Below are 27,565 nucleotides of genomic sequence, written 5' to 3'. Positions count from 1 at the left end.
CAAAAAAAAAAAAAAAAAAAAAACCCAAAATAAGAAGAGACAAATTCTAGTAAAATAGAAAGAATTCCTATTTACAGCAAGGCCTGCCTGTACTAAGTACTTAGTGTTGACAGGCTGAGGTGTGGAATGTAGCATAATGGCTGTGCTAGTAATGCTTCAGTGGGATTTTAAAATTGAGTGAGTGTGGGTTGTTTTCTCTCTTTTCTTGCACTGTCAGTTCGTAAGTAGTTGATGCTCACTAATGTGTTCTGGACTTGTACTGCTTTTCACCTCTTAATTTGTACAGCTGTATGCAAAGATGATGATTGCTGTCACTGTCTAGATGTGAGCTGGACCATGGCAGTGACAAAATTCAAATACAGCTTTGCCAACACAGTTAGCTGTCACCCAAGTAAGCAGCCAGTTAAAGGCCAAACATGTATTCTTGGATCAAGCAGACTAAAAACCATCCCCACTGCAAAAAGCAGCTCAGTGTGCCTCATTCAGGTGCAGCCAGCTGTTTTGGTCTGCCCAGATGGTATCCTCAGGCTGAGAGATGCATGTTGGAGCTTTCCTTCTTCCTTTGCAGCTTTGACTTCTCACTGCCTGTTCTCATTATATATGTACAGTACTTCAAGTTTGTCAGCATTATTTCTTATTGTTTCACAATTTTTTTCTTTGAGGAACAGCAGGTGCCAGCATTTCTTTCAGGTACAATGAGCTGTAGATAACCAGCTCAGTACTGTGAGCAAGTATTCAGTTCTTTCTCCAGTGTGGGGGAGCCTGGTTGGGAGTAAATTGTGTTTAAATAGTTCCCATGTAGCTGCTGTTGTCACAGGGAATGAATGGGATGTGATCACTGCAAGGGGCAGAAGCTGCTCAAAATGCTTCCTCTCTTAGTCTTGTAAAAGTTTGCTTGAGATACAGTGGAGCTGTCTTAAAGATGTGAACTGATAACAGAGTTTGAGAAGCATGTCTTACCAAACTACATACCCTATCTTGGCAAGGTTCAAGGAGGGTTTCAGTGCTCCAGATTAATTTCTGACACATTTCAAGGGTGATTTTTGACTTGCATAAACAAATGTAACTTTAAATGAACAAAAGTAATTCAAAACACTGGCACTATAATTGCAGAGTTTTACTATTGGCTCAGGTTAAACAAGGCAACTGTCCAAAATTCAAGGTAATGCTCAGTGCCACACCTGCCATCCAGATAGCTCCAGACAGATGAGGTCATTCCTTGGCATTTACTTGCTTTTAGTTCATTGAGTACATTCCCTATTTACATACCTAGTGAAGAATGGTATTCCCTTGGTGGCAAGATTTCCAAGTTAGATTTGGTTAGCCAAACATGAACCTGGTTAATGTTCCTAGAGGATCTGAGATGCAGGTGCCCAAACTAAATGCATCCTAACTAGTCACAAGTTATTTCAGGTTCAGTTTGATGTCACTTAAAGATCAGATTTCTATGTCCATTACAGTTATTGCAGGTACAACTTTGGAGAACCTTTCTGCATTCTAAGTTGACTTTTTTTTTTTTTTTTTGGGCACTTGTCACAGCTTTTTTTGTGAATTCACTGAGCAAGTAGCTGTTGTCTGGTTAATGTGGATTTAATGCAGTCTGTTCTTAGAATGGATATGAAATTGGGGAACTGTGATTCATTTCCACTGCAGCCAAGGTAAACACAGCATAATCCTGAAGCATGTCAGAGGGTTTTTAAACAGTCCCTCTGAAGCTTGGAGACCATCATGTACCTTATGTAAAGGAAGGATGAAAAGCAAAGCCCACATTTCCGAGGTATGGTGTGTTGCTAGTGGAACTTGTTTGGGCATACATGTGCACAGCTCATTGTTAGTTGCCCTATAATTACAAAGCCCTCAGTATCTGATGCATTGCTGGATTCAGCAGTTCAGCTCTGGGGGGCCCCAAGGTCTGTGATTGAAATTCTAGTGCTTTATCTTATAAATTTTTTGCTTTGGTTTGCTGAGGTTTTGAATTGTTGTTTGAATCTTCCTAGATTCTTGTGCTACTACAAGATGTCAAGGGCTGCCCTAAGATGATTAGCTGGATCCCTCACCATTTATCACTTAGTTATTATACATTTGATCTAAGTTTCCAAACCCAATACTGCTTCTTTCTGCAGTGACCTGTGAACCAGGAGTGATATGTTTTGAAGAATGCAAGTCCTGTCAGAGGGGATTTCTGTGTTTGTCTTGATTAGATACTGTAGTTTTAAATGTGTTGAATTAGTGCTCTTGGAGTTGAGGAAGAATTTGTTGGCTAGCCTTGTAATGTGAGGCAGGAATTACATTCACCCTATTATTTATAAAGGTGGAGAATAATATGGGTGGCTGTGGCATCACTTCTTCCATGCTGTGTATCTTAATATTACTATGGACATTTGTACATTAATTTAGTTTTAAGCAGCCACCCATAGTTAACTGTGACTTAACTTTGGACTCTTTTTAAAAAAAGTTCACTGTTTTTGTAGCAAGGACAGGAAGCAAGTATGTGCCACTCTTATCAAATGTTACAGCCATGTTCTTGAATGTGTTTGGACATTAAAATGGGCTCTTCAACTACTGCTTTTCTGGGTTTTGGGGGGGGTTTTTTGCTCCAGTTTTTAATTTCTATTTTTTTGCCATGAGTATTTCACATCAATGTAAGTAATTCTGGTTTCTCTCCCCATACTGTCTATTTATAAATATGGGTTTTTGGAGAATAAAGTCTAGAAATGTGAATTACTTGTCCATGCTTTAAAACTGCATCTATCCCTGCTTGTGTCCTATTATTGGAGTACATGGAGCTCTGCCAAACTTTTCTGTATCCCTGTTTAATTGGCTATATCTTGCTGCAGCAAAGCATAATTTTAGGGTGTTTTCCAGCTATATTTTTTGCTTTCTATGCCCCAAGCAACAGTCATGTTCAGCCTTGTGAGCTGACGGTTTTGCCATATTGGTGTAGCTGATTGAGGGCAATTGAGATCAGAATCTGACTCCTTGCCCATTCCCCAAGCAAATGATAGTTTGTAGCTGGGGCACCTTTATTTTGCTATGGAAACAATCCTGTATTTTCAGGATTGGAAGAGGAGATCTGAGTTGACCTAAACCTTTGCTATTTATGTTTTAGTTTAGTAGCTTCCAGTTTGAAACAAGAAGTATCCAACCTTCCTCAGTTCTTTCTGTGAAAACAAAACTGACTAGTGAGCTTTTGAAATTATAAGAAAATGTATTGCACACTAAAACAGGGACTTCAATCACATTCTATCCCCAACAATATAATGTCTTTTTGGCACTGACTTTTTGTGGAAGACTTGTTAAATTTCTTTTCTGTTTCAGTATGTTCCTGCAGTGGGCAGGCAGTTTTTTCCTGCCAAATTTGTAGCATCCAAATCTTCATAAAAATCAGTATGGTGTGGGCAATAGGAATCTGGAGGCAGAAGCAACATCTGAAAATGGTTGTCACTTGTGGAATCATCTATAGGCTGTTTAAGTAGAAGACAGTTTAAAAAACCCAAAGAGAACTGGATCAGCATAGTTTCTCTTTCCACAAAATTTGCTCACATTTCTTCAACCAATTTTTAATAAAATAGGGATTATAGTGCAGCTACTTCCACTGTAATTATTTTGAGTTAAGTTCCCTTAGGACGTGTCTGATGTACTCTCTCAGCTGCCCCCAACAGTCCTTCAAATAATCTGTTTGCTTTTGGGGGTAATTTGCTGGCAAACTCCACAGAAGTTGCCCTGGTAACAGTTTCCTCATGCAGAGCTTTCATTTTTGCTGCTCGCTTTCAAAGTGGGCTTGGAAAATGCTCATTTCAGTTTCAATACTACAGTTCACTAGCATCTGTTGTTGCCTCTTCTGTTCCTCTTAGCTTTTGACTTGATGTTTCTCTTTCTTTGGAGGCCTTGGCTTCCCCATTCCATGGCTGTTTGGAGGGGAGACCTTGGCATAGTTGCATTTTAGGGAACAGTTCTTCAGCCTCAGATGGCACACAAGGCCAATTCTCTGCTAAAACTCTGTTCTAGAACCATTTGTAGGTGCTACGTGCTGTAACAAAAATGTGAGTAAGAGTGACCAAGTTGAGATTAGGAGGCACTCTAGCCTGGCTTGCCCCTCACACATCTGACATGCCTCTTGTACACAGATATGGTTTTTTCAGTGTGCAAACACAGTTCATGCCAGAGCTTGCTCCAAAATCTGCTTTTGCCTAAAGTTTTCTTTCTCTGGCACTCCCAAATTCCTCATTTTCTCTCCTTCAGGGACATGCTAACCCTTTAATATCCTGGCCTGAAATAGTAAAAATGTCACTTTCCAGATGAGGTAGCCGACCAGCTCTACAGCATGCAGAAGTATTTGTATTGGGTTTGCAGGGGAGAACACCCTATGAAAACATGTAAACCTGTGAAATCAGTTTGAGTGCTGTAATTAAAGGTAAATCTGTCTGTGTTCAGGCATTTCTTCAGTTAAGCAGGTGAGATGTTTAGTCACTGTTAGTTTGTCGGTGTGATGACTTCCTACAGAAAGATAATGTGTGTTCTAAATTTTTCTTTTTTTTTTTTTCTGGTCATATTTCACCTCCACCACCACCTATTCTTTTTGTAGGGTGAAAGAGGATTCCCAGGCTTGGAAGGACAGCCAGGTTTGCCTGGATTTCCAGGACCAGAAGGACCACCTGGTCCAAGAGGCTCAAAGGTAAGTCCCAATTCACTTGAATGGTATGAAGGTGCTGGGCAGTGTTAGCTTAATTGTAGTGCTGATCCTAAGCAATTCCAGAACTCCTGGTTATCATTGGTTTCATTGGTAAAATCTTCAGCTGTTGGGATATAACAGGTTTTTTGGGTGGTTAGTTTGAATAGTCAGCCAGTGGAAAAAGATTGCTCGGAGTTTCCTGAGCAGTTCTTCACCCGCACAGGTGCTTGCCAGTGCTGCCTTTCACGGGGTGCTGCCCATTAGGGTCAAAGAACAGGTTTGGCAAGGTGCTGTGATGCAGCTTTGTTAGTCCTTGCACTAAGGAGATCCTGACTTAGCTGAGTTTACTGATAAGAGCAGAGTTTTGCTCTCAGCTGCCCTTCAGGCTCCCACCATGTAGGTAAACTCTTTTTTTGCAGCTCTTGGCATTCCTGGGATGGGATTCCTGGGCTGGGTTTGGGTGGGTGATGCAAATGAGAGCCTCATTGAACCTGTGTGCAGAGAGCTGAGGAATGCTCCTGGCTTTCCCTGGGGGGGTTCCATTTACTTCTGTTTACTACTGAATTGCATCCTTACACTCAGATTGTGTAATTCAGCAGTAAAATTCCTCTGAATATATTTGCCTTTAACATATACATAAGGGTGGCCAGGATCTGCCATCCTTACACTCAGATTGTGTAATTCAGCAGTAAAATTCCTCTGAATATATTTGCCTTTAACATACATAAGGGTAGCCAGGATCTGCCGTTTGTTTTGTAAATGATCACAGTATAAACCTAACAGAAAACATATAGTTTTGTAAATGATCACAGTATAAACCTAACAGAAAACACATAAAGAAGAAGCAAAAGAAAAAAATAGGCAGGTGATAAAAAAAAAATAAAGGAGGTCTACACTGAAAGAGAAGATTAATTGGATATAACAAGAGTGAAACAGCACAGAGGTCTCGGACTAGAAACTTTAGCTACACTTTTATTCCATGAACGCATTTTCTTAAGATTTTGATGCCGAGTTGTGCATTGTGGTTGTGTGATGATCGTGCTGCAGAGTGCTCTGGAGCAGCCCGAGCCGTGCTGGGTCGCGGCTGCCCCGCTGTGCCCACGAGGGGCCGCTGGAGGATGGATGCTCCGAGCCGGGCTGAGCTGAGGCTGGCAGCGCCCTGGCCTTCAGGAAAACTGCTCTAAGGCATGGTTAATCAGCTGGAACAAATGCTTTAAGTTAAAATCATTTTGAGCCCTTTAACTCAGGAAATTGCAGCTACTATAACTTTTAGCCCACTTACTGTGAACGTGTAGGAGAAAGTTAAGGTTTGCTGTTTGATTTGATAGAAACACAAACTGCAGCCTGAGTGTGGGGTCTTGTTTGTTTCTGTTGTTTTGTTGTTTTTTAGGGTGACGATGGTCTTCCAGGGCCTATTGGACCCAAAGGAATCAGAGTAAGTATGGATGCAGTGTTAGGTTGATATGCTGGAATAATGATAAAGACCAACAGGCAGTGGGTGGGTCCTACCAGGAGTGTGGTGATTGACAAGAAAAAAAATGACTTAAATCTGAAGAGTAATCTCCCCACCATAAGAAATGGTACTGCTTTTTGTAATTAATACAAGATTGCATGAGCAATACTATCTTAAATATTGTTTGTATTTCATGAACAGTTTAGGGAGAGCAGCCCCAATACTCACTTGATCTGTTTTGCAATACAGGACCTAAGCAAGTGCCAGTACTTTTGTTTCAGTGTATTCTGAAGTAGAGGCAGTATGTCTATGGTACATACAGGAGAGGTGGACTTGTCTGGAAGTCCTTTAGATTTTGTGCCCTTGTTTTTTCTGTCAGACACCTCAGCTGGTAATAATTGATACATCTGACTTCATTGGGCTACATCCATTTTTCACACCACGAGTGTTTATTTATTTTCTCTTCGTATCTATAATCTATTACTTTAGTAGTTCTGCATTGTCTTTTCTATGTTTTTGTGGCTATTTCCCTGAAAGATTGGTAAGAACTTTGAATGCCATGTTTTGTTGTTTTAGAAGGTGATTCAGATGTTTGTCTGTCTTCACTTACATCTGCACAAATAAATTATATTTAGTGACATCTTGGTAAATCCTTTTGCACACCCATTCATACCATACTATTTCAAACACATGGTTAATTTCCTCCTAGGGTCCACCAGGGCTTCCCGGGTTTCCAGGAACACCAGGACTGCCTGTGAGTAGCAATGGGCTGTGTAGATACAAATCTGTTCCCTTTTGTCTTTCAAGCCCAGAAGAGCATCCTGCACTCTAACTCTTCTTTCCCTTTTCTACCTTAAAGGGATTGCCAGGACAAGATGGGCCACCAGGACCTCAGGGTATCCCAGGATGCAATGGAACTAAGGTGGAATTCCTTAAAAAATCTTAATGCAACAAGAATAGAGTAAAAAGCTCTTGTTCTCCTGGCTGTACCCAATAGGTTTAGTCTGTTCTGTGCAACAGTACTTGCTGTTACTGAGTTGTGAAGGTAATTCCAAGATAACTCATTGAGAGAAGGAGTCATGGTCTGGTATTTAAAGCATAAGCTTTGCCTGAAATTGCCAGCACCAAGACACAGCACTGTGTGCTCTGCAGCCACTGTAGTTGAACTCTGTGTTCTAATCCTTACTTGTATAAGTTACAGCTGAGAGGTGTCTGATAATTACCTCAGATGCTGTGTCTCCTCATTATAGTAGACTCCTGCTACCAAGAAAAACTCATTACTTAACAGTGAGACTTTTTAATTATTGATTTTTAATATTCTATTAAAAATACTGATTCAGTGTCTATGTTGGAGGGAGTAATTTCATTCTGATGTGCTACTTAGCTTCATGTTGGGATTTTCCCAGAGAGAAGTTGATTTTCTGTAGCATTCTGTGAGTTTTCCATCTCTGTAGTGTAGTACTTTGCCTGGAAGCGTGCAGAAACACCTGACTCTGGAAATTTGTTTCCATCGGTTGTGTGAATTAACTAAGTGATTATTCTATCTTGTTCCAATACAATTTTCTCTTCTGGAGTCCTAAGCTAACAAACTAGACTTTTGAATCAAAATTTGTTTATCTGGTTTTGTTATGTTTTGGTTTGGTGTTGGCTAATAATTTTCTTCATCCCTAAGGGAGAGCGTGGATTCCCAGGCAGTCCAGGTTTTCCTGGTTTACAAGGGCCTCCTGTAAGTAAAAGATTTCCCAATCTTGTAATCCACTGAAAGACTTCTGCTGTGAAAAATAAGATAAATATCAGCCTCTTTTTGCAATTTTTCTTTTAATAAATAGGATTTTCTTAAATATTTAATCAGAGCATTTTAAATATCCAATGAAAGTGAGTTTTTCTGCTACATGCTGTGGTAAAGCTTAAAAAACCGCTTTGAATTCTCACATGCTGAAATGCTTTACCACCTGCAGAAAAATACAAATACATGCATATGTGTCAGAGAAGGAAGATTTCGTATATCTGAAGAGTATTACTGGTGATTAATAGGTCAGAAAAAAGAGACAAGGTAGGGTGGTTTTTGTATAAAGCACAAGGAGACAGCAAAGTGACTGTCAGAACCAAAGTACAAGCAGAGATGTAGTAGACAGGATAGATAATAGGAGGCAACATAGAAACAAATTGCTAAGAAAGGGAAATGTAATCTTTCTAATGCTCTACATTAACTCTGAAAGTACTTCTCTAATTTTTCCATTTGATTCTGAAGTTCATTAAAAATTTATTTTCCCCTGTTCCATATATTGTTATAAGTTCCTGTCTTTGTTTGCCTCATTGTGTAGATCTGATTAGTGGTTTGCAAACAACATACCAGTGATTTATTTCTATTGATCTGCTTTTTTTTGTTTGTTCTTTTCTTTCTTTTCAACAAAGGGACCCCCTGGGCTGCCAGGTATGAAGGTGAGTGTGCTGTACTCTCACACCAGGTACTTACCAGACATGGGTGTGCAGTGGGATCTGCCATGAGTAACCTGCTTGTTTCATGCAAGACTGTGTGCACCCCCTGGAACCTGGGTGACATTCCTGCTGTTTCCAGGCCACCCTAGTGCAGCTAACTGGAAATTCTGCAGTAGCTTCGCTTGGGTCAGTAGCTCGAGAAGTAGCAGAGTGTTTCCTGGAGCTGTTTCCTTGGGACTGTGAAGGGTCAGTGTTGAGGCATCAAGTTAACAAAATGTCTACAAGCACCCAAATGAACCATTAGTCTGCCTGTGCATACTGAATACACTCCTAAAGACTAAACAACAGTGACCTAAAATACCCCAGTGGCAAGAATAGTACAACATCTTTGTTCTTTTGAAAATGGTTTTTCGTACTCTACATATTACATAGGTGACCTTTTCTCCTAATCTAGAGTCTCATGATCTGATGTTGAACCTTTTATTTTTTAAGGGTTTTGTTGTACCTTTGACCAATTGAGCATGGGCCAAAACATCAGTTTTGATTGAGATCTATTTAGGAGAAAACTTGACCGACAGAATTACACTGAGAGGACAGCATAATTTCCATGGTACTGGAAAATTGGGACTATTAAGCCAAATTGTCTGTTTTAGCTGTTTTTTCTTCCCAGTTGTTTTCTTCCCAGTTTTTCAATTTTCTTCCCAGTTGTTTTCAAGATATTAAAAGACAGTCTAGTCAGAACATACACTTTCGAAACAAAGATATTCCCTGAAATCAATAAGAAATTACTTCAATATGGACCACAAAGCATAATTGTTGTAGCAGCACGCTCAGCATTAATCTCATGAGCTGGGACATTGCAAAAAGCTGAATGAGCCTTTTTTCTGTTGTGTCCTATCCACTGCTTTCACATGAAGCTGGAATGTTTCTTTTGTGAAGAATTTGTGTTTCAATCCCCTAATCTTTTGGAATTTAAAGCAATGCTGCTATCTTTGTACAAAATAAATCTAATAGTTGTTAGTTTAGCCATTTAGAATCTTCATCTCTCCTAAGCAGAGCTATTCTTGGAGAATCTAGTGCTTATATGAAGGTGCACTGCCAGGGTGTAGCATAGCTCAGAGTCTCTTAGAGTCTTAGAAGCCACTATGTGCCCTTTGGAGCCAAAATGGTGGTAAGGAATAGTAAAATGTGTTGTTAATTAAAGTCAACTGTGTTTTTTTTTCTAGGGTGAAGCAGGTGAAATAATTACATCCTTGCTGCCAGGACAGAAGGGTGACCCAGGATTTCCAGGTCTTCCAGGAATACCTGTAAGTTGCCTAAAGTATTACTAGGCTGTGTTCTGCCAAAAAGATAACATGAAAAGTACTCTTATTACAGGAAAACTGGCAACTTGATGCTTGGGGATTCGTATGTTTTCTTGAAGGTGCAGGGCTCACATTTAATGTACCTCTGACTTATGGCTTGAGGGAAAGTGTGTGATTCTATATTGCTCTTAACAGGGTGACCCTCAGAAGCCAGAAAGGTCCCCTGGTCAGGAGGGTGGTATCCAGCAGACAGCAGTACTCAGTTACTGATTTGCTTCTCTGCTTTCCTTGTCTCTTCCCCCTTCCTAGACATTCTTTGTATCACTTCTGGAGTTCCCTTCCCTTCTTTACCCTGAGTCAGTCACATCTGGCTTTCTGGCTGTAGCTGCTGTTTTGGGTGGTGGGAAGGATAGGGTAGTGCCTCAGCTGTTCTCCTCATGCTGCACCTCCTGAACAGTGTTTCTGCTCTCCCAGCAGTGCTCTGTGCAAACAGCTAGTGACTCCAGGCCCTGTGCTTCCCCACTGAGCCATTCATTGCTTTACTGGAAGAACAAGGGGAGCCGAAAATGAGTCTATCAGTCTGAACTGGGCAGGAGCCAGACTCCCATTTCCTGGTGCAGAGAGGCAAGCCCCACTATTCTGTGACCAGACTGAGCCTGTTAGCATTTCTGCTCCTCTGATCTGTGCTTCCCTATTGTCTGCTTCTGGCTGGGAGGAATCACAAATACAAAGTGTTTTGTTGTTCTCTCTCAGTGCGTGAAGAGAAAGAAAGTGCAGAAGTCGTTCAAAACAAACCAAAAAGCATTCCCCTCTCCGAGCCAAAGAGATGCATTGATGTTAAGAGCAGAACTCTCCTAACATGATGTACACCCCTTTAGGCCTTTCCCCAAGGACAGATTGGTAGGTTAGTGGTCAGCTGCATTGATTTGACATGGATGGGATGCCAGCTGTTTGGGTTATTTGAGCTTAAAGCTCTCACTGGGGTTTTTTCATAAAAAGGTGCCTCTCATGGCCTCCTCCCCTTCCTCAACAGGGCCCCCCTGGCTCCGTGGGAATACCAGGCCCAGTTGGCCCGCCAGGGCCCCCAGGTTTGACGGTAAGTTTCTTTAACCTTTCGCTCTTAAAGCCTTAAATGGGACAGTTACTATTTCATTTCAGGTTCTCAGAGGCAGGTCAGTAAAGTGCAGAGATCATGGCAGTCAGGACTTGGTTTGAGGACAGCAGCAAGCACACATTCAGTTCAGCCTGGAGCTGTTACTGGGCACCTTTAAACAGCATAATTCTGAAACAACCTGTTCCCAGACATCTTCTTGCTTTAAGTTGTGCTGAGTCGTTGTGCAGGCTTCTTAATGTGAAACATGAGACAAGATTTAGCTTATTTAGACTATGGTCTTTAATACCTGACTGTTCTATTTCATTTTATGGTCTCACTTAAGGGAAGAACTAGTCTCTTACATATTTGTGAAGTTGAATAGCTTGAGTTTTCAAAGGCAGACAAGGTACCTTGTCAACATGGAGATAATTCACAGGAATCAAAGCTGTGACATTGTTGGTTTTGTTTTTTTTTTTTCTACAGGGGTTTGTAAAGTGTTTTTAAGTGACTTGTTTTTTCGTTTCCTTTTTCAATAGGGACCTCCTGGCCCACCAGGGCTGCCAGGACCCAAGGTACTGTCTTTCTCATATTGATGAACTGTTTTCTTTCTCCTTCTGTTTGTGATTTCTGTGGGCTGATGAGTTATACTTTTTGCAGGGTAATATGGGTTTGAATTTCCAAGGACCCAAAGGTGAAAAAGTGAGTAGGTGATCATAATGATATTTTTACTTATTACTTTCAAAATACTTAATGCTTGCCATTTTTGTTTTTATTGCCTGTAACAAGCTGCATCTTCCTACACATTAGGGTGAACAAGGTCTTCAGGGACCTCCAGGGCCACCAGGACAAATTGGAGAACAGAAAAGACCAAATGACATTGAGTTTCAGAAAGGAGATCAGGTGAGTGGGACACTACACCTATCTGTGGTGAGGGCGTGATCAAGCTGCAGCGTCTGTTGGTTTGGCTCATGTATGCTCACATCCTGCTTACTGCAGAGGTTCTATTTTTTTTTCCTCAGAGTACTGAATATTCCAGGCCTGAGTACTTTTCCTTTAATAGAAATCATGCCAGTCACATTAGTTTTTACTTCCCTTTGTAAAATAACTATTCTAAAGAAACTCTCTAAAAGCAGTTCACAGTAACATTAAAAGCAGTTAAAATACTCCCATTCTTTGGAACACCCAGAATTGCAATTTTCAAAGCAGTCTGGGGATTCAGATTCCCACTAATTAACCAGCTGTGTCATCCATTGTGAAGAAGTCTTTCAAAAATTTTAATTCAATTTCGTCTTTTTTAGTTATTAGTGATGCCCCAAGATCTTTATTCCTTGTGGTCTGAATAAAGTGCTTTCCCTGTTTCTGGCATCTCATAAGTAAATATCAGCCATATTGTTACAAGTAAGCTCAAAGTACTGGTTTGATTGGTATAGATCCCTCCCTACCCATAAATAACAGAAGGTCATTTGGAGGGTTAGCATTTTTTGAGTTATTACACTTTTTTTCTCTTTCTTTTTCACTGGGGAACATTCTGCAGTTTTGTTTAATTCTGAGTGCCACAGACAGTCTGAGCAAAACCAGCAGGATCCTGGGTGCTTGGATGTCACATTTGCCTTGAAGTTTTTGTGATGTTCTCAAATACCACCCTGGGTAATGGAAGAGTTGAGGTAGATATTTTGAGGAAAGTGTTGAAAGCACATTTTTGTGCTCTGGCTATTTTGCAAATGTCACTGTAGTAACTGAACTGTAAACTATTAGTTTCTTCCATCAGTGTTTGCATCAGTTTCTTCCTTTCCACCTTCTTGTCTTGGGAAATGTGTCAGAGAAGAAAGCTTTGGGACACAGCAGTATTTTATCTGAGCAGGGTGTAGGGCAATTCTGCCCTTCATCTTGATCAAAACCATTTGTTACTTTTCCTTTCAGAAGAGCATTAAGCACCACTAAGGCATTAATTAGAACTGTGTGCTGCTGTGCAGTGCACAGTCATCCTAGGAAGGTCTCTGGTTTTGTCTGTAACTGGGTGATAGGACAGAAAGTAGAGCAGCATTGTGAGTCTTTTTAATTCTAAGAAAACACAAGGTAACATTTTGACCACACTGTTGAAGCAAAAATTAATCTGATTTGGGTCAAAATAATTTGCTTCTGTCATTAGGGACCCCTGAAGGACTAATTACACTGGCACTAATTTATGTAAATGCACAAAGTAAGAGCATTCTATCTGCACTCCTTTTAAAGCACTAAGAATTATAAACATTCTGAGTGCTTTGCCTTTGACCAACATTTATAATGATTTCCAAGTCTGCAAATTGGTTTTTAGTTTAGCAAAATGTTTGCTTGGTAGTGCACAATCATTAAAAAATGTCAACATTGCAGTGACTTTTTTGTGAAATGCACATGGAGTTCTGGTAGTGCCTCCATCTGCAAAATGTTTGCTTGGTAGTGCACAATCATTAAAAAATGTCAATATTGCAATGACTTTTTTTTGTGAAATGCACGTGGAGTTCTGGTATGTGCCTCCACCTATGATTTTTGACTAAAACCAAGTGTGTTGATGGGCTTGAGTCTGGGATGACTCCAAGAAAATAATGGGCACTGCACAGAAACTTTTTGAGGATTCAGTAGCCTGTAACTTTTCTTTAGGTTAATAGTGAAAAGGTGTAATAAGACAAAATAGAAATGAGAAGTTTTTAACACAATGAGCCTGTGATACTTTTCTGACAAACATACTTTGATCCTGATGGCCTCTCAATTTCAGCAATTACCAGTCATCTAGTGACTGTTGCTCCTATAATTTCAGCAGGATTTGGCATTTGTTTGTTCTTTCTCCCTTTTTTCCTTTCTTCTCTTGACTATTGCATAGCACCTGCAGGCCAGCAAGCCAGCTGCTGCAGTGCATGCAAGAGGCAGCTGTGTATTTGTTGGAGTGAATCATCTAAATAAACAGGATGAGCAGTTAATAAAATTTATAGATTTACTTGAAATTCCACACAAAGAAAGAAAAAATATGATCCTTTATAACTTGGAATCTAAACAACAGCAAAAATATTCTAGTTAAGAAAAAAAGTCAGCTGAGCTGCTAGGGAGTGGTGAAAGCTTTAATTCTCTTTTTCTCTGCCCATGCTTGACAGGGAATTCCAGGTGATCCAGGCCCACCAGGACTTCCTGGGCCTCCAGGCCCTCCTGTGAGTAGAACTCTTAGTTCTATTTTGATGCATCTGTATCAGAACTGTAACTTCATTCTGCTCTGGCTTGTGGGCTCAGTTTAAGATGACGTTTGTGTGTCCAGGGTCTTCCCGGTGGTGTGAAAGGTGAAAAAGGTGAGCAAGGAGAACCAGGCAAAAGAGTAAGTAGTCTGTTTAACCAAACATTTATCTTTCCATTCAGTGTTATCTTTGACAATTAAGCAAATGTTGAATTCAGGTGGGGCCATCAGCTTATGGGTAAGAGACTCCTTTTTTTTCTCCTTGTAACCTGGCAGCTGGCAGATGACGTACAGGGGTCATGACAGTGCTTCTAGCTGTGGCTCTGTGCTTTCTGACAGAATTGTCTACATGTAGATCTTAGTTTAGGGGGCAGGAGAAAAGAGTTTAAACTCTGTTACCTGGTTAACATGTGAACCTTCAGAGTTGTTGGACTGCTTGTCTGAAGCAGCAGTTTTCTGTTTCCTTTTAGAAAGGGTCTTCATTCAGTTTGCTCTGTACTGGGTTGCCAAGCAGCATGAGATTGGTGTGTGTGTGTAGATATATATATATATATAAAAATATAAATATATATATATATAAATATATATATATATATAAATATATAAGCTGGTCCATGTAAACTCATTCTTGATGGGTTTGCTTGTGAGGTGAGTCACAGAACCAAGTCTCTGAACTCTCTCAAGACCAAAAGTATTTGTCACTTCCCAAGAGAGTGCCTTGATTTATGTGCTATCTGGGGAGGGCACAAGTCAGGATAGCTTTATCTGGGGATAGCAGGAGTCACTTTGCTCCTGATCAGACTCAAATCAATCCTGGAATTTAAATGTACTTGGATCTCACAGCTCAGAAAAGCTGAAGAAGATCATAGAAGTGCTAAGAAGTAGGATAAAAATAACATGGGCTGGACTAGCAAAAAAAAAGAGGCTGTAACCAGCTCAAAACATTCAATCTTCACTTCCACAGCTTCTGAATGCATTGTTTCATCAACGTAGTGCCTTTGAAAATCAAGGCACAAGTTCTGCTCTGGTTAATTGGACAATGTATAAACACTTTAGAAACATGCTGGTAGTAGGTTTTCCAATTTCCATAGGAAATAAATACAGTGGAAAAAATGTTTGGTACTGCAGATAAAATCCTTCGTAGTTGCTGAGATTTATAGAAGGGCTTTGATTTGTCTCTCTTAAAGAGCATGGAAAGCAGATTTACCAAGCCAAAAGTCTCATATTTCGAGTGCACTTTAAATTGTTGCTTCTCTCTGCAAAAGTAAATGGGAACCACATAAATTTGCAAAGATCTGAAAGGATAAAAGTCCTGAGGGGGGGATACGTCAGATGCCTTTTGCCAAAATCTTGTTTACCAATATTTTTGTTTGGTTTTATTACTCTGAATCTGGGCATGTTGCATACTTGAAGTGCAGTTTTGCTATTAAGTTACTTTAAAGTTGCACTTTAGGGCTCCATATGATTCTGTGAGGCTCAAAGCCATTTCATATATATTCATAAAAATGTCAGTCTGCATATTCAAATAGATAGTTCTGCACATTCACAGGAAATCTTAAAACCTCAATTTTGAGAGTTAGAACTCATCACTAGTGAAAAGAAACATCACAAATCACATTATACTCTGATTCACTAAATCTGTGAGGTCTTGTTATCAGTTTCTCAGTGACTGAGAGCTGATCTTGGCACTGAGGAAGGTTCACTAGGTGAAGCTCAATCGCCTGCTCTAGTTCTGCTCCAGCAGGTGCCCCCAGACATGGCTTCTGTGACTCTGACAAGAAAGTGCCATTTGTCTGCCCTGTGAATGGTCTGGAATCAAGAGGAGCTTGCCCTGCTTTTGTTGCAGCAATGACAAATCTGTTCAGCAAGAGCATGACTTTTAGAAGTCACTTCTTTGAGCAGAACTTCGTCTTGTATTTTCATTGGTACTAATGAGAAAGTCATGTGGATTTAAAGGAGAGTCAAAAGTCAAACAAAAAGTTTTATTTAGTTTCACCGGTCACATTATACTAATTTCCTAATTAAATATAGTGTTCTACTATTTAGGGGTTTAGGATCTGTTTTCCAAATAAAGAATTTCTCTAATGCTAAAATAAAAGGAGTAGTAAGCCCAATGAATCAGCAGTAGTTAACTGGAGATCATTTTGTGCTGTATTTACCCAGCATTACTCTGAGACTGTCATTGCTTTGTGCTCTGGTTTTCAAAATGGAACCTCAGTTTAGGTAACTCCATTGGTTATGGTTGATGTCTTTGTGTTGTCCCAGGGACTGTATTCTGGATAGTTTGATTTATTGAAAAATGGGAAACAAGTAACATAATTTCCATAGGAATTCTTTACCACTGAAGCATGTTATTTCAATGCATATTTGTCTTTGAAGGGAAAGCCTGGCAAAGATGGAGAACCTGGTCAGCCTGGTAGGGATGTGAGTAATTAATATGTTTTTAATCTAAACAGACTCTTTATAAGCTTTTCTTTTGATATGGAGAAGATCTGAATGTGATTATATTTCCCTTTTCTTGAAGGGTTTACCTGGTGGGCCTGGAATAAATGGTGCTCCAGGAAGAGATGGTGAAAAGGTATGCCAGGATTTTTTGTTAATATTGCTGTCATAGATGGAAAATTTGCCATCACTGAGTTCATTTCTGCCTGAGTAGTAATTGCATTGCCTTTGCTGTGTTGAGGAATATTTGCAATAACTTGTTTATGTAGTGCTGCACAGTATCAAAAATGCTCTTCATTTCATTGGTAGGGTGAAAAAGGTGACATGGGTCCCCCTGGTCCTCCTGGAATTGTAAGTTGCTGATCCTTTATTTTTTCTGCATTTGGTTGACAGTGTTGTTTCATTGTAGTTCTTGGCTGTCTGAGAGTCCTATCTCTGGATACAACACCAAGAGCACCAGAAAATTTTTCATACATACACTAACAGAAACAATGGTTTCCTTCTTTCAAGATCAGTTCTGTGCTCTCGGATTTGCTGGGTCACAAACATAGGCTGGACTATAACCTCAGACCAGCAGGACTGAGTCAGCCTCACTGAAGCCTGTTGTAACTATGTTGGCTTGGCAGGCAAACAGCTTCCTATTGGGGAGTGCTCTTTACTGGAATTTTCCCTGGTAATTCAGTGGAGTGGGGAAAGCATCCTGTCATTGGCATAAGGTTCAAAGTATGTTGAACTTTCCCTCCCTCACAACTCTTTATGATTCCAATGACTCTTTTCTCAGCAATTAGCTTCACATGAGCATGTAACATTTACAGGTTGTTCCAAGACCAGGCATTGATGCAACAGTGGGACCAAAAGGTAGCAAAGGATTGCCAGGGCTTCCAGGAGCCAAAGGGGAGCGTGGATTCTCTGGTAGGCCAGGCCCACCTGGCTTGCCAGGATCTCCAGGTAGGAGTACAAGCTTTAAATGAAGTTGTGTGCTCAAACGTGTGAATTGGGTATTTGGCTTTGCAGTCTTCACTCACTCCTTTTACCAGAAGGCAGACTATTTAGAGCTACCTTTGAGCTTGAGGGATAGTCTTGAACTTCTGGGGATAATGTGAGGAATTCTGAGCATTCATTGCCCTTGCTGTGGTGAAGTGAGGATGCTGATCAGATACTAGCTTTATGCTCCTAGGGGTAGTCTGTCTCATATCACTCATCTATAATTAATGTATGTTGTCTATTGCATTACACAGAGAAAATTTTGTGTGCCACATGTCTGTTAGGAGATTATCTGAGTCTGCAGTGGGAGTAAGCAGTGACACCTGTGTGTGCATTATACATGCACAGAGAGGAACATAATGATTTTAATGATACAGCGTATATATGGGGTTTTTTCTCATCAGTAATTCTTTCGTTAGTCCTGGTTTTTGTTCGTTTTGCCTTTTTTTTTTCCCTATCATAAACTTAGTTGTCGAGTTTCAGGTCAATTATTCAAACAAACATCTCCAAAAATATGAAATGTGTATCGTTGTCATCCTTGCAAAAATGTGATGTAAACCATTAAGCTAGCAAGGAACTAAGTCCTTCCTGTCTTAGGGATCACTACTGTTGGACCTCCTGGCCCACCTGGCTTACCTGGTGAGAGAGGACAGAAGGGAGATCCAGGTTTACCTGGGGTTTCTATTCCTGGGCAACCAGGAGTCGAGGGACCACAAGGACCGCCAGGACCACCGGGTCCCCCAGGGCCACCTGCACCATCTGTTGCTCCTGGTAAGTGATGATCACATAAACAGCAAGTAGAAGAGACTAAACAGCTTTGACACTTGTTTAGGTTTGGGTTTCTGTGGTTTGTTTGTTTGGGTTTTTTTAATTCCACCTCCAAAGATGTTTATCAGCAGCTGAAGTCCATGAGATTCTGTTGCTGTAGGTTCTCCAAGCTGCTCCCATTGCAAATCAAGACATCTGTAGGAGAACCTTAGGCTTAAGGAGAGGTACAGAATTTGTTCCCTGCTAAGAGCTGTGATAGCAGGAGAGTCAAAGGTGTAACTTCTCACAGAATTCCAGTTTCATGTCTTAAATATTCTAGTGTGTAGACCACATGAAATTAGCTTTGGAGTGGACACTTTGGATGAAAGCACTTAGCTTTTCTTTGGTATAAGGAGAGTGGGGGACGGCAGATGGAATATAAGAACTGGAAAGCTGTAGTGGAGAGGGGCTGACATGGTTCAGGAAGGAATTTAGTGTCTGGATGGCATTGGCATCTGAAGTGCCCTTGCTCTGATGATGATTCATAGGCATGTTTTTATGATGAGGCTGAACATCAGAGTGAAGTGTAGAGATGGAAGTGTGTAGGCTGTGGAAAGCAGTGGGAGATGGTTGAGGTTGTAAAGAATTGAAGATTGTTGTGTAATATCACTGTTTACTTTTGAGATTGAATTACATGTGTGGGTTTTCACCAGCAATCCTGTCTGAATTGCCAAAATGTTTGGTCTATGATTACTGTGGGTGTATTAGAATCTCCACACAAATACATTTTTGTACTGAGTACATGTATTTGGTGCTGCTGTCAGTCTAATACAAATAGATATTAAAACCTCTCCTGATTTTCCTTAGGTGAAGGGTTATGTGAGCAAGGGCCACCAGGTCCTCCAGGAATTCCAGGACAACAAGGTTTTACAGGGGAGCGAGGCCAAAAAGGTGCAGTGTCCTGGCTATATTTTCTATTTTTCTCCTTTTTTTTAAACTTTGGTAGAAAACGTAAAGCCTGCATTAAATAGTGATTAATGGTGCCCCTTCCCAGTACGGTTGAGTGCAGATGTTTTATGTCTCTGTATAAGAAAGCTGTTTGCTTTGAGTGTAGGATATTCCTTCACACCTAATATTAAAGCACAGGAGTCTGAGTGACTGAGGCTACAACCAATAACGATCTCTAATAAAGTAAATGGAACCTGAGATTTATGAGTATATCCCAGGCAGATAGAAACTGTGTGCTTTGTAACAGCAAGCAAGTCTGGCCAAGTCTGTGTGAAAATGTTTTCTAGTAAATTAATACATTTGACATTTTTTTATGGAAAGCAGCATTAAAGTTATAAATACAAAACTCCCAATTTGAGCTGGTCAATCTGCAGTGAGTTTGTTTGTTTGCTAAGCAAAAGAAAGTCATATTTAATATATATCCTTGTTTCCAAAAAGACAACCTTGCAATGAGGATGCTGATATGGGTAAGTGAGAATCTTTTCCTAGCCCAACCATGGACATCATAAATGACCTTAGACATCTCACTTAATTTTGTACTCACTTCAAAGAAAAATATTTTTTGTCATGGAGATTGTAAAGATTAACTAATTAACCTAAATGAAATGCTCAAATGTTTCACTGATGAATGTCACATGAGTCTATATGTGAAGGAAATTCCTAAGCTTCTTGAAACAAATATTTTTTTACTCATTAAATACTTTTACTCTACTTTCAAATCAATGAAACATTCCCAATATTTATTTTGTACTCTTGGAATTTAAGTTTGGGGTTTTGATACATGTAGTTTATAGTTGTAGTTAGAAGTGTCAAGTACCTACTTTAAAAGGGGACATTATTGCTGAGAAAAAGAAGTCCATAGTTTTATTTTCTATATCTGAAAGCCCTGGTTTTGTTTTAATTATTTTTCACTGTCATAAATACATTCTAATCATCTCTGATATTGGTTGTCTGACTCCTAGCCACCAAAAAGCTTCAGTTTAACTTGTGGGGAGGGAGGAGGCTTCTAATTTTAAGCAATAATTATTTCAGGTAGTCACTTTGGACCTGGTATTATAGATCAGTAGCAAGAAAACAGTCGCTGTTGTGCTGAATTCTTTTAATATTTTCTAACACCTGATGCTCAAGTACACTTTTTCAATGCAAATCTTATTAGGTGATCGAGGAGACACATGCTTCAACTGCATAGGAACTGGAGTAAGTGGTCCTCCTGGGGAGAGGGGACCACCAGGACCTCCGGGTAGTCCAGGTAGGGCTGGAGTCTTCACTAGTTGGCTTAATATATTCCATAAAGTTACTTTTTATCAGGGTTGTCTGGGTAGAATGGTCACAATATATCCGTATATCGTGTACAAGTTCAAATGTGCATTTTCAGTTCCAGTGCAGAGTTGGCGCATGTTGCGTTTTGCACAGTTGGAAAGAAGCAAGATGGGTGTGTGTAAAACAGAAACTCATTCTTTGAAAATCTAGTCTTTGAGAAATATTTATCTGTTCAAAGACAGCCTTGCAAACTTTCTGCATTTTGAATGTTTAGGGTCTGCTGCAGATTTAACTGAGAGAGAAAAATAAACTTCTACTACTGCTGTTCCTGGAATAATGGAAGAGCTGGAGCTTTTTAAAAGCATGATGTTTCTTGACACTACTGGTTCAACTTAGAGTTGCAAATATGTTTCTGCTGAAATAAAATGAAGCTCTCAAAAAAAAACCCCAAAAAACCAAGAGTAAACTTTGTCTGGTTTTAAAACAACTTAGCTATTATCAATGAAATGTAATGTTTGATATTGCAGCCTCTCCAGGTTTGTTTTTCTTTTGTTTTTCTGCACTATTCAGGTTCTCCTGGTTTTCCTGGACCAAAAGGTGAAAAGGGGCTTCCTGGATTAACTGGCCTTGTAGGGCCACCAGTAAGTGGTGGTGTTATGTTCTGGTGGGGAAAATAGTGTCTCGTTTGTCTTGCATGATAGGTAGATCTGTAAACAATAGATTTAATTTATTGTCTAATACGTATTTTTTTGTCCATAACTATCCTGAATGCATGATTTGTACATTGTTCCATACTCAAACTGAGTGAAAAAAAAACCTAAAATACCTTCTTTGCTCTCTTTCTTTCTTTTTTTTTTTCCTTCCTCAGGGCTTCCCAGGCACCCCAGGTGCTCCTGGTAGACCTGGTCCTAAAGGAGACCCAGGGGATGTCCTGACTTCTCCAAGACTGAAAGGTGACAAAGGAGACCCTGGCTTCCCAGGACCCCCAGGTCTCCCTGGCATAGATGGCACTCCTGGACGAGATGGACTGCCAGGTTTGCCTGGCCCTAAGGGGGAACCTGTGAGTGCCATTTTAGGCTGTCCTTGACTGGATGGATGTTTTGGGAAGTCCTGTGTGCATTTGACATAGTGCAGATAATAGAGCTGCCACAAATGCACTTTGTCTCTATGTGATAAGGCAGGAATTCTCTTCAATAAATGCCAGTCTAGTGATGATACACTGAGGTGCCTCCTGAATCTGCCAGTGCTCTTGAAATAAGCTGAGACTCCTCTTGGACAGTGTCAGAAGAACCCTTCTGCCATTGTCTACATTTCCCCTGTGTACTGAGAGGAATTGTAGCCAGGTTTAGGCCTGCTCTCTACCATGTTAGCAAGATGTAGGCAGCTCATGAGAGCTGGAAGGATGGAGACTGCCAGAGAGTTTCAAAGCATCATGCTCTTTCTGTTTTCAGGGCAGTGTTGCATTCAAAGGAGAAATGGGTATTCCAGGTGACCCAGGGATACCAGGTCCTCCTGGAGAGAAAGGGCTTCCTGGACCTCCTGGTTTTGGTCCACAAGGCTCACCTGGTGAAAAGGGCATCCAAGGTGTATCTGGCCGTCCAGGGCCTCCTGGTGTCCCAGGTGAGTTGGTCTCTGTGTGCTGTTGAGCAGGTGCTGCAAAGCCAAACTTTGCCCCTTCTGTTCCAGGTAGTTCTCAGCACATAATACTGCTCTTAAACATTTCCTAGCAACTTTGTATGACCTGCTATTTGTGTGCTCCCTTACTGAGGGTCCTCACAGCACCAGAGGGAGGGCAGCATCTGTGTCAAGTCACTTTAGGCACGTGCTTCACCTTCTGCTCTGACCTCCAGGGAAGTTTCTCCTTCCCCACTGACTGCAGTGGAAATGCACTTTGTATGCTTGGCTATACTGCAGCTAAAACAGACTGGGGAAAAAAGGGCTTGCTTTGAACAAGTTTGCTTTTGTAACTTTCTTGTCAACTACACAGATCCTAATCAAGTAGTGCTGGTGTCAGCTATGGAAATACTATTCACATGATGGTACCTAGGATGAACCTATTAAAAAATAACAGTTCAGAAAAACTGAGCATTGAACAGGGCTTCTGAACCTCTAAGTGCTTTGTGGGGCTTGGGACTACAGAGCCTATTGAATAAAGTATTGCTGATGTCTGAGTTCTTTGTAAGCTTGGGATGGGACTGGCATTATTTCTGCTTTCAAAAAAAAAAAAAAAAAGAAAAAAGAAAAAAAAAAAACAACAAAAAAACCAGAAAAGCAACTCCTACTGAGTGATTCACATTTCTGCTTTTTGGTTTTAGGTCCAAAAGGTGACCCTGGCCAGACTATTACAGAACCAGGAGTTCCTGGTCCCCCTGGTCCTCCAGGAAGAATTGGTGATCCAGGTCTTCCAGGTAAAGCAGTAGCTAGATACCCAGGGGATTCCAAGAGCTTTTTATTCTGATTCTGGATAACTATGTTGATATTCTTCTTTTTACAGGAGATCCTGGTCAGCCAGGTCAGCGTGGTTTACCTGGCATCCCAGGTGCAAAGGGAGAGCCAGGTATTCCTGGCATTGGACTTCCAGGTCCACCAGGCCCCAAGGGTATGTTTACTGTCCTGGCACTGTGTTGTACTGGCAGGAAGAGGGGGCTTAAGGGGTACTGTCTCTTCACTTTTTACTAGTGAGTTGACTTTGTCTCTAGAATCCTTTTAAAAATGTTTGTCCTAAAGTTATTCATCTTTATAACAGTTTCAGAAATACCAGAAGAAAAAACTGCTGAGCTCTTATTACTCTGTTCACTGTCCTGCTCCTTCTCAGTAGCTTGCATTTTTCAGTAAACCAATAATACTTTGATAAAACTTTGGGAAATGAGCTTGCATCAATAAATGATCTCCAAATGCTGCCTCAAGATGTTAATGTTTCTGATGTGAACTGCTTGTGATTTTTGTAAAAGACCAAAACATAGGGAGTGCCCCCTCTGAGAGTCCCAGAGACCCCTTGTGGCAAAGACTGAATGCTCAGAAGTTCTCTCAGCTGAATGGGTCCCCCTTCAAGTATGCTTGGGCTAGAACAGAACCTCTTTTCATGGGCTTTAGGCATGTCTGGAGGAGTTGTTCTAACGCTCTCTGGTGTCCTTTCTGCTCCCTAATCTTCCTGTTTTGTGTAGGTTTCCCAGGGACTCCAGGCCCACCCGGAGCTCCAGGAACTCCAGGTCGCCCTGGTCTGGATGGACCTCCTGGACCACCTGGTTTCCCAGGGGAGAAGGTCTGTGTTTCTGTTTGCCATAAAACTTCCCTTAGAGCTTTTTCTGTGTCATTGGGAAGATGGTGAGGAGGATTTCACCTCTTGTTCTCAGCTTTTGTTGGTAGGGAAGTAAAATATTTTACTTGACATTTTGAGAGGGGGTAGTAAAATAGAAATTGAACTCTAAGATGGTGGCCATTTTTAATTTATTAATTTTAACATTTTTAGGAGAGGCTAAAATTAGAAAATCCTCTTTTAATTTTTTTAAAAAATTTATTTGTTACAGGGAGACCGTGGATTTGGAGTTCCAGGACCACCTGGGCCCCCAGGACCCCCAGGCATAAAAGGAGTTCAAGGACCTAAAGGTGATCCTGGTTTCCCAGGAAATCCTGGTCTCCCAGGCCAGGCAGGCTTTGATGGAACGCCAGGGCCCAAAGGTATGGAGAACCCTGTTTTGTTCCCCTGTAGAACTTTTAAAAATGTAGCTGTGCTGGGAGGCATATGGCAGTTAAATACAAGCAGCGCTGACTTTAGAGCAATTACTTCAAAATCAGTTTTTCCAAAGCAGACACACCTGTGTAAATGGAAAATTGTGTTCTCAAAAGGCAGCTAAGGGAGTAAATCCCAATCTGTGGGTCAGTACTTGAAGCTCTGTATTCTAAAGATAAATAATGTTTATATGGAGGTAAAGCTTTATTGATAGAATAATTGTCATTTAGATGCACTGTGCTTCCACATGCACAGAGTTAGCAGTTCATTTACCTCTGCTCTTGACCATGGTCTGTACTGACCTGCCCAGCATGCCTGGTTTGCTGGAGAGCATCTTTGGAGTTTGATGTGGATGATGGTGCAATATATATGTGTGTGTAGCCTAGAAACATAAACTTCATGTGGTCCACGTTGACTGAGGACAAATCTCTGGCCTTGGGAAATAGCCTCTGGAGTGTGGTTTTTTCTCTGTTAGATCAATGTTTGTTTGCATGCAAGGATGAGATTTCAAGTACAATGTGCAGGGACTCTGCTCTGCTCTGAAAGCAAATGTCTCTGAAATTAGTTCAGTATTCGACTAAACAAGAATTTTCTTTTAGGTGACCCTGGACCAAGTGGACCACCAGGACTTCCAGGCCCACCAGGCATCCCTGGCATTGGTGGTCAAGGTCCTCCTGGATCTCCAGGACCTCCAGGTCCTGTTGGCCCCCCAGGTAAAACTTACATGGATGGTTCCCATAGGTTATTTCTGGCATATACAAGCAGGGACACAGGAGGCTGACAGTTCCACTCACAGATAGACTGATAATGAAGTTTGTCTCTGAAGGGAGTTTGGTTGCCTTTTGTCTAAAATGACTGGTGATTGATGAAGATATTGTTCCATCTCTATACAGAAGGGTACATGTGCATGCATGTACATCATTCTATTCACAAAGATTGTTCAGGGAAATTCCTTTTCCTTTCATTCAGTGAATGGGCTTGCTGTGCATCAACTCTTGATGTTGCAGATATGTGGCAGTCACCACAGTGAGAACACTTCCTGTGGTCTTCAGCATGCCTTGCACCGAAGTCCTTCCAAACCCATCCAGTTCCAGTGTTTAATAAAATAATTCATTCTGCCATGCCTGTAAAATGTTTGTGTTGCATGTCTGTGAGCTACACTATTTGAACGTGTTTGTGTGTCAGCACCGGGCTTGTCATTGTTTGCAATGCATGCTGACAAAGTCATGGCTAGCTCTAAGACCGTGGATCATGGCTTGGTTGGTCATATTCAGATCTTTATGAACTGAGAGCTGAGATACAGCAAAGTGCTGTCTACAGGGTGGACAAGCACTTGAGTAAACGGACCCATGGAGCTTGAGTTCTGCTTGCATGTACAGTGTGGGTCATGTTTAAATCTGCTCTTCCTGAGAGGGGCAAGGAACATGTGATCAGGGCACCAGCAAGGCTGGGATGTGCCCAGTGTTGGGAGCAGGGCCCAGAGGGGGTTGGCACAAGGCACACAGGGGCTCCCTGGGGCAGCAGTGGGTCCTGTGCCTGGCTGGCTGTGCTGACTGTAGGGTCCTGAGCTGCACTGGAGGCTAAATGAAACAGAAGGACCTGATTTTGGGGTGAGGGGGGGATGGATTAGTTTGGGTTTGAATGTTTCGTCCAATGCATGTTCTTTTGTCTTCCTGTACCATCTCCTCTGGTGCTAGCCAGAGTTTGATTTGATGTGACCACCAGTATATTCTGCAAAATTCCAATGTTGACAAATGTGCAATGATTACTAGAGCTGATGGATTTGAAATGCCTTTATTTTCACTCTTCATGTCTGTACTGACTAATCAGTGTGGCTATTAACAGCATGGGACTCTGAAATCTGGTGCATGCTGGAAGGTCCTGCATGAGAAATCCTTATTTCCCTTGGCACTGCTCTGTCTCTGTTCTGTGCAGAATGCCTTACATTCCCTTTTCCCATCCCTTGTGTGTTCTTCTAGGCTGTTTTGATTCTGATCCTTTGTGCAGCATTAGGGTAAAGTTCCTGGGACTGTGTTTTTCAGGTAATTTGGAAAATTCTTGGAAGGAAGTCCCTGTTCAGAATTTGCTTTCTCTGCACCACCATTTATTCAACTAGTTTGCAATAGCTCAACATTTTTCCTTTTTTGACTACGTAACAAATTACTTTAGAATTTACTGTGTTGTATATATTGTTCTAATTATGATGTGGTTACATTTTTGAGACCAGAAATTAGACTGGAATTATTTTCAATTTGAAAAAATATCTTTACCATTCTAGGTATGGAGTTTGTCCTACATATTATGTTTTGGGGTTTTTTTTTCCTACTTGCTGATTGAAAGCCCTTGAACACAGAGCATGTCCATCATCTGGTACTGTGTTTTTTCTGTGCAAAGTAGCCACTGCAGGCACATGACACCATGGTTTAAAGCAGTGATAAGCTTCTGCCAGAGGGGAACATGCTTAGAATTAAATAAATGCAAGTCTACAGTTTATGCCATCAAGAAAATTCAATCTACCTTTTCAGTGTGCAAAGAACACGTGGTGACATCACTCCTAAACTTGTTCCTGGAGCTGAGAGTGGGGTCACCATTACAGAGTTGGAATTCTGCTGCCTTGGAGTTATTTATGAGGTTTTGGCATGGTGGTGTCAATTATCTCAGACTATGCCAGGGCATGCAACATGCAGTATACCATCTGTGGTGTAACAATGTACACTTACATAATGGAACTAAAAGAATGGGGGAAAATATTGGATGTTTTTTTGTGTAGTAAGGAAGGAACATCTTTTGAAAATCCATATTTGGAGGGATTTAACAGAATGTGGGGCCAATCAATGAGAAGCTGATTGATAGGGTGTGCTCTGGTGTTCAGAAGGGGTCCAAGCCAGTGTCTAGAAATGAGAGTTTTGTAGGAAACATCAGAAAAGGCTTGATCCTCACTTTTGTAAAGAAGACAGATGAGGAGAGAGGGGATTTTTTTTTTTAATGTACCATCAATATTTGAAAATATCTGTTTGTGGCTTCTGCATACAGGGATGGCTGCGCTTTGAAAAAGATCTCCAAGTTTCCTTGCAGTCTGGTTTCTCTTAGCTGCATTAGCATTGAATTCTTTGTATTTAGATCTGTTTTCAGTAACTTTAGATTTTTCTTTTTTTTTTTGGTCTTTGTTCTAATCTATATGTGCTTTATTTTGTCTCCTAACTTAATGACTATTACAACTGCTTACTGCTACCT

At 40.8% G+C, this 27,565-nt stretch overlaps 1 protein-coding gene across 1 annotated transcript in view; it reads left to right on the top strand.

The window, feature by feature from the left end:
- Window positions 1–27,565, top strand: part of COL4A5 (collagen type IV alpha 5 chain) — an 81,230-nt gene that overhangs the window by 27,158 nt on the left and 26,507 nt on the right. The window contains exons 3-30 of the mRNA XM_041396615.1: window positions 4,586–4,675; window positions 6,063–6,107; window positions 6,835–6,879; window positions 6,985–7,047; window positions 7,798–7,851; window positions 8,541–8,567; window positions 9,791–9,871; window positions 10,902–10,964; window positions 11,498–11,533; window positions 11,619–11,660; window positions 11,769–11,861; window positions 14,087–14,140; window positions 14,245–14,301; window positions 16,540–16,584; window positions 16,685–16,738; window positions 16,912–16,953; window positions 17,418–17,550; window positions 18,184–18,357; window positions 19,201–19,284; window positions 20,498–20,590; window positions 21,172–21,242; window positions 21,470–21,661; window positions 22,053–22,221; window positions 22,917–23,009; window positions 23,096–23,200; window positions 23,766–23,863; window positions 24,129–24,279; window positions 24,931–25,044. Of these exons, the coding sequence (XP_041252549.1) occupies window positions 4,586–4,675; window positions 6,063–6,107; window positions 6,835–6,879; window positions 6,985–7,047; window positions 7,798–7,851; window positions 8,541–8,567; window positions 9,791–9,871; window positions 10,902–10,964; window positions 11,498–11,533; window positions 11,619–11,660; window positions 11,769–11,861; window positions 14,087–14,140; window positions 14,245–14,301; window positions 16,540–16,584; window positions 16,685–16,738; window positions 16,912–16,953; window positions 17,418–17,550; window positions 18,184–18,357; window positions 19,201–19,284; window positions 20,498–20,590; window positions 21,172–21,242; window positions 21,470–21,661; window positions 22,053–22,221; window positions 22,917–23,009; window positions 23,096–23,200; window positions 23,766–23,863; window positions 24,129–24,279; window positions 24,931–25,044 (2,368 nt within the window). The remainder of the gene's footprint in view (window positions 1–4,585; window positions 4,676–6,062; window positions 6,108–6,834; window positions 6,880–6,984; window positions 7,048–7,797; window positions 7,852–8,540; window positions 8,568–9,790; window positions 9,872–10,901; window positions 10,965–11,497; window positions 11,534–11,618; window positions 11,661–11,768; window positions 11,862–14,086; window positions 14,141–14,244; window positions 14,302–16,539; window positions 16,585–16,684; window positions 16,739–16,911; window positions 16,954–17,417; window positions 17,551–18,183; window positions 18,358–19,200; window positions 19,285–20,497; window positions 20,591–21,171; window positions 21,243–21,469; window positions 21,662–22,052; window positions 22,222–22,916; window positions 23,010–23,095; window positions 23,201–23,765; window positions 23,864–24,128; window positions 24,280–24,930; window positions 25,045–27,565) is intronic.

This window comes from Onychostruthus taczanowskii, unplaced genomic scaffold (genome assembly GCF_017590055.1).
Source record: "Onychostruthus taczanowskii isolate IOZ18803 unplaced genomic scaffold, ASM1759005v1 scaffold13, whole genome shotgun sequence".
Taxonomy (NCBI): Eukaryota; Metazoa; Chordata; class Aves; order Passeriformes; family Passeridae; genus Onychostruthus; species Onychostruthus taczanowskii.
The sequence above is the reverse complement of the archived record's forward strand: the minus strand, read 5'-3'. Positions and strand labels throughout refer to the sequence as shown.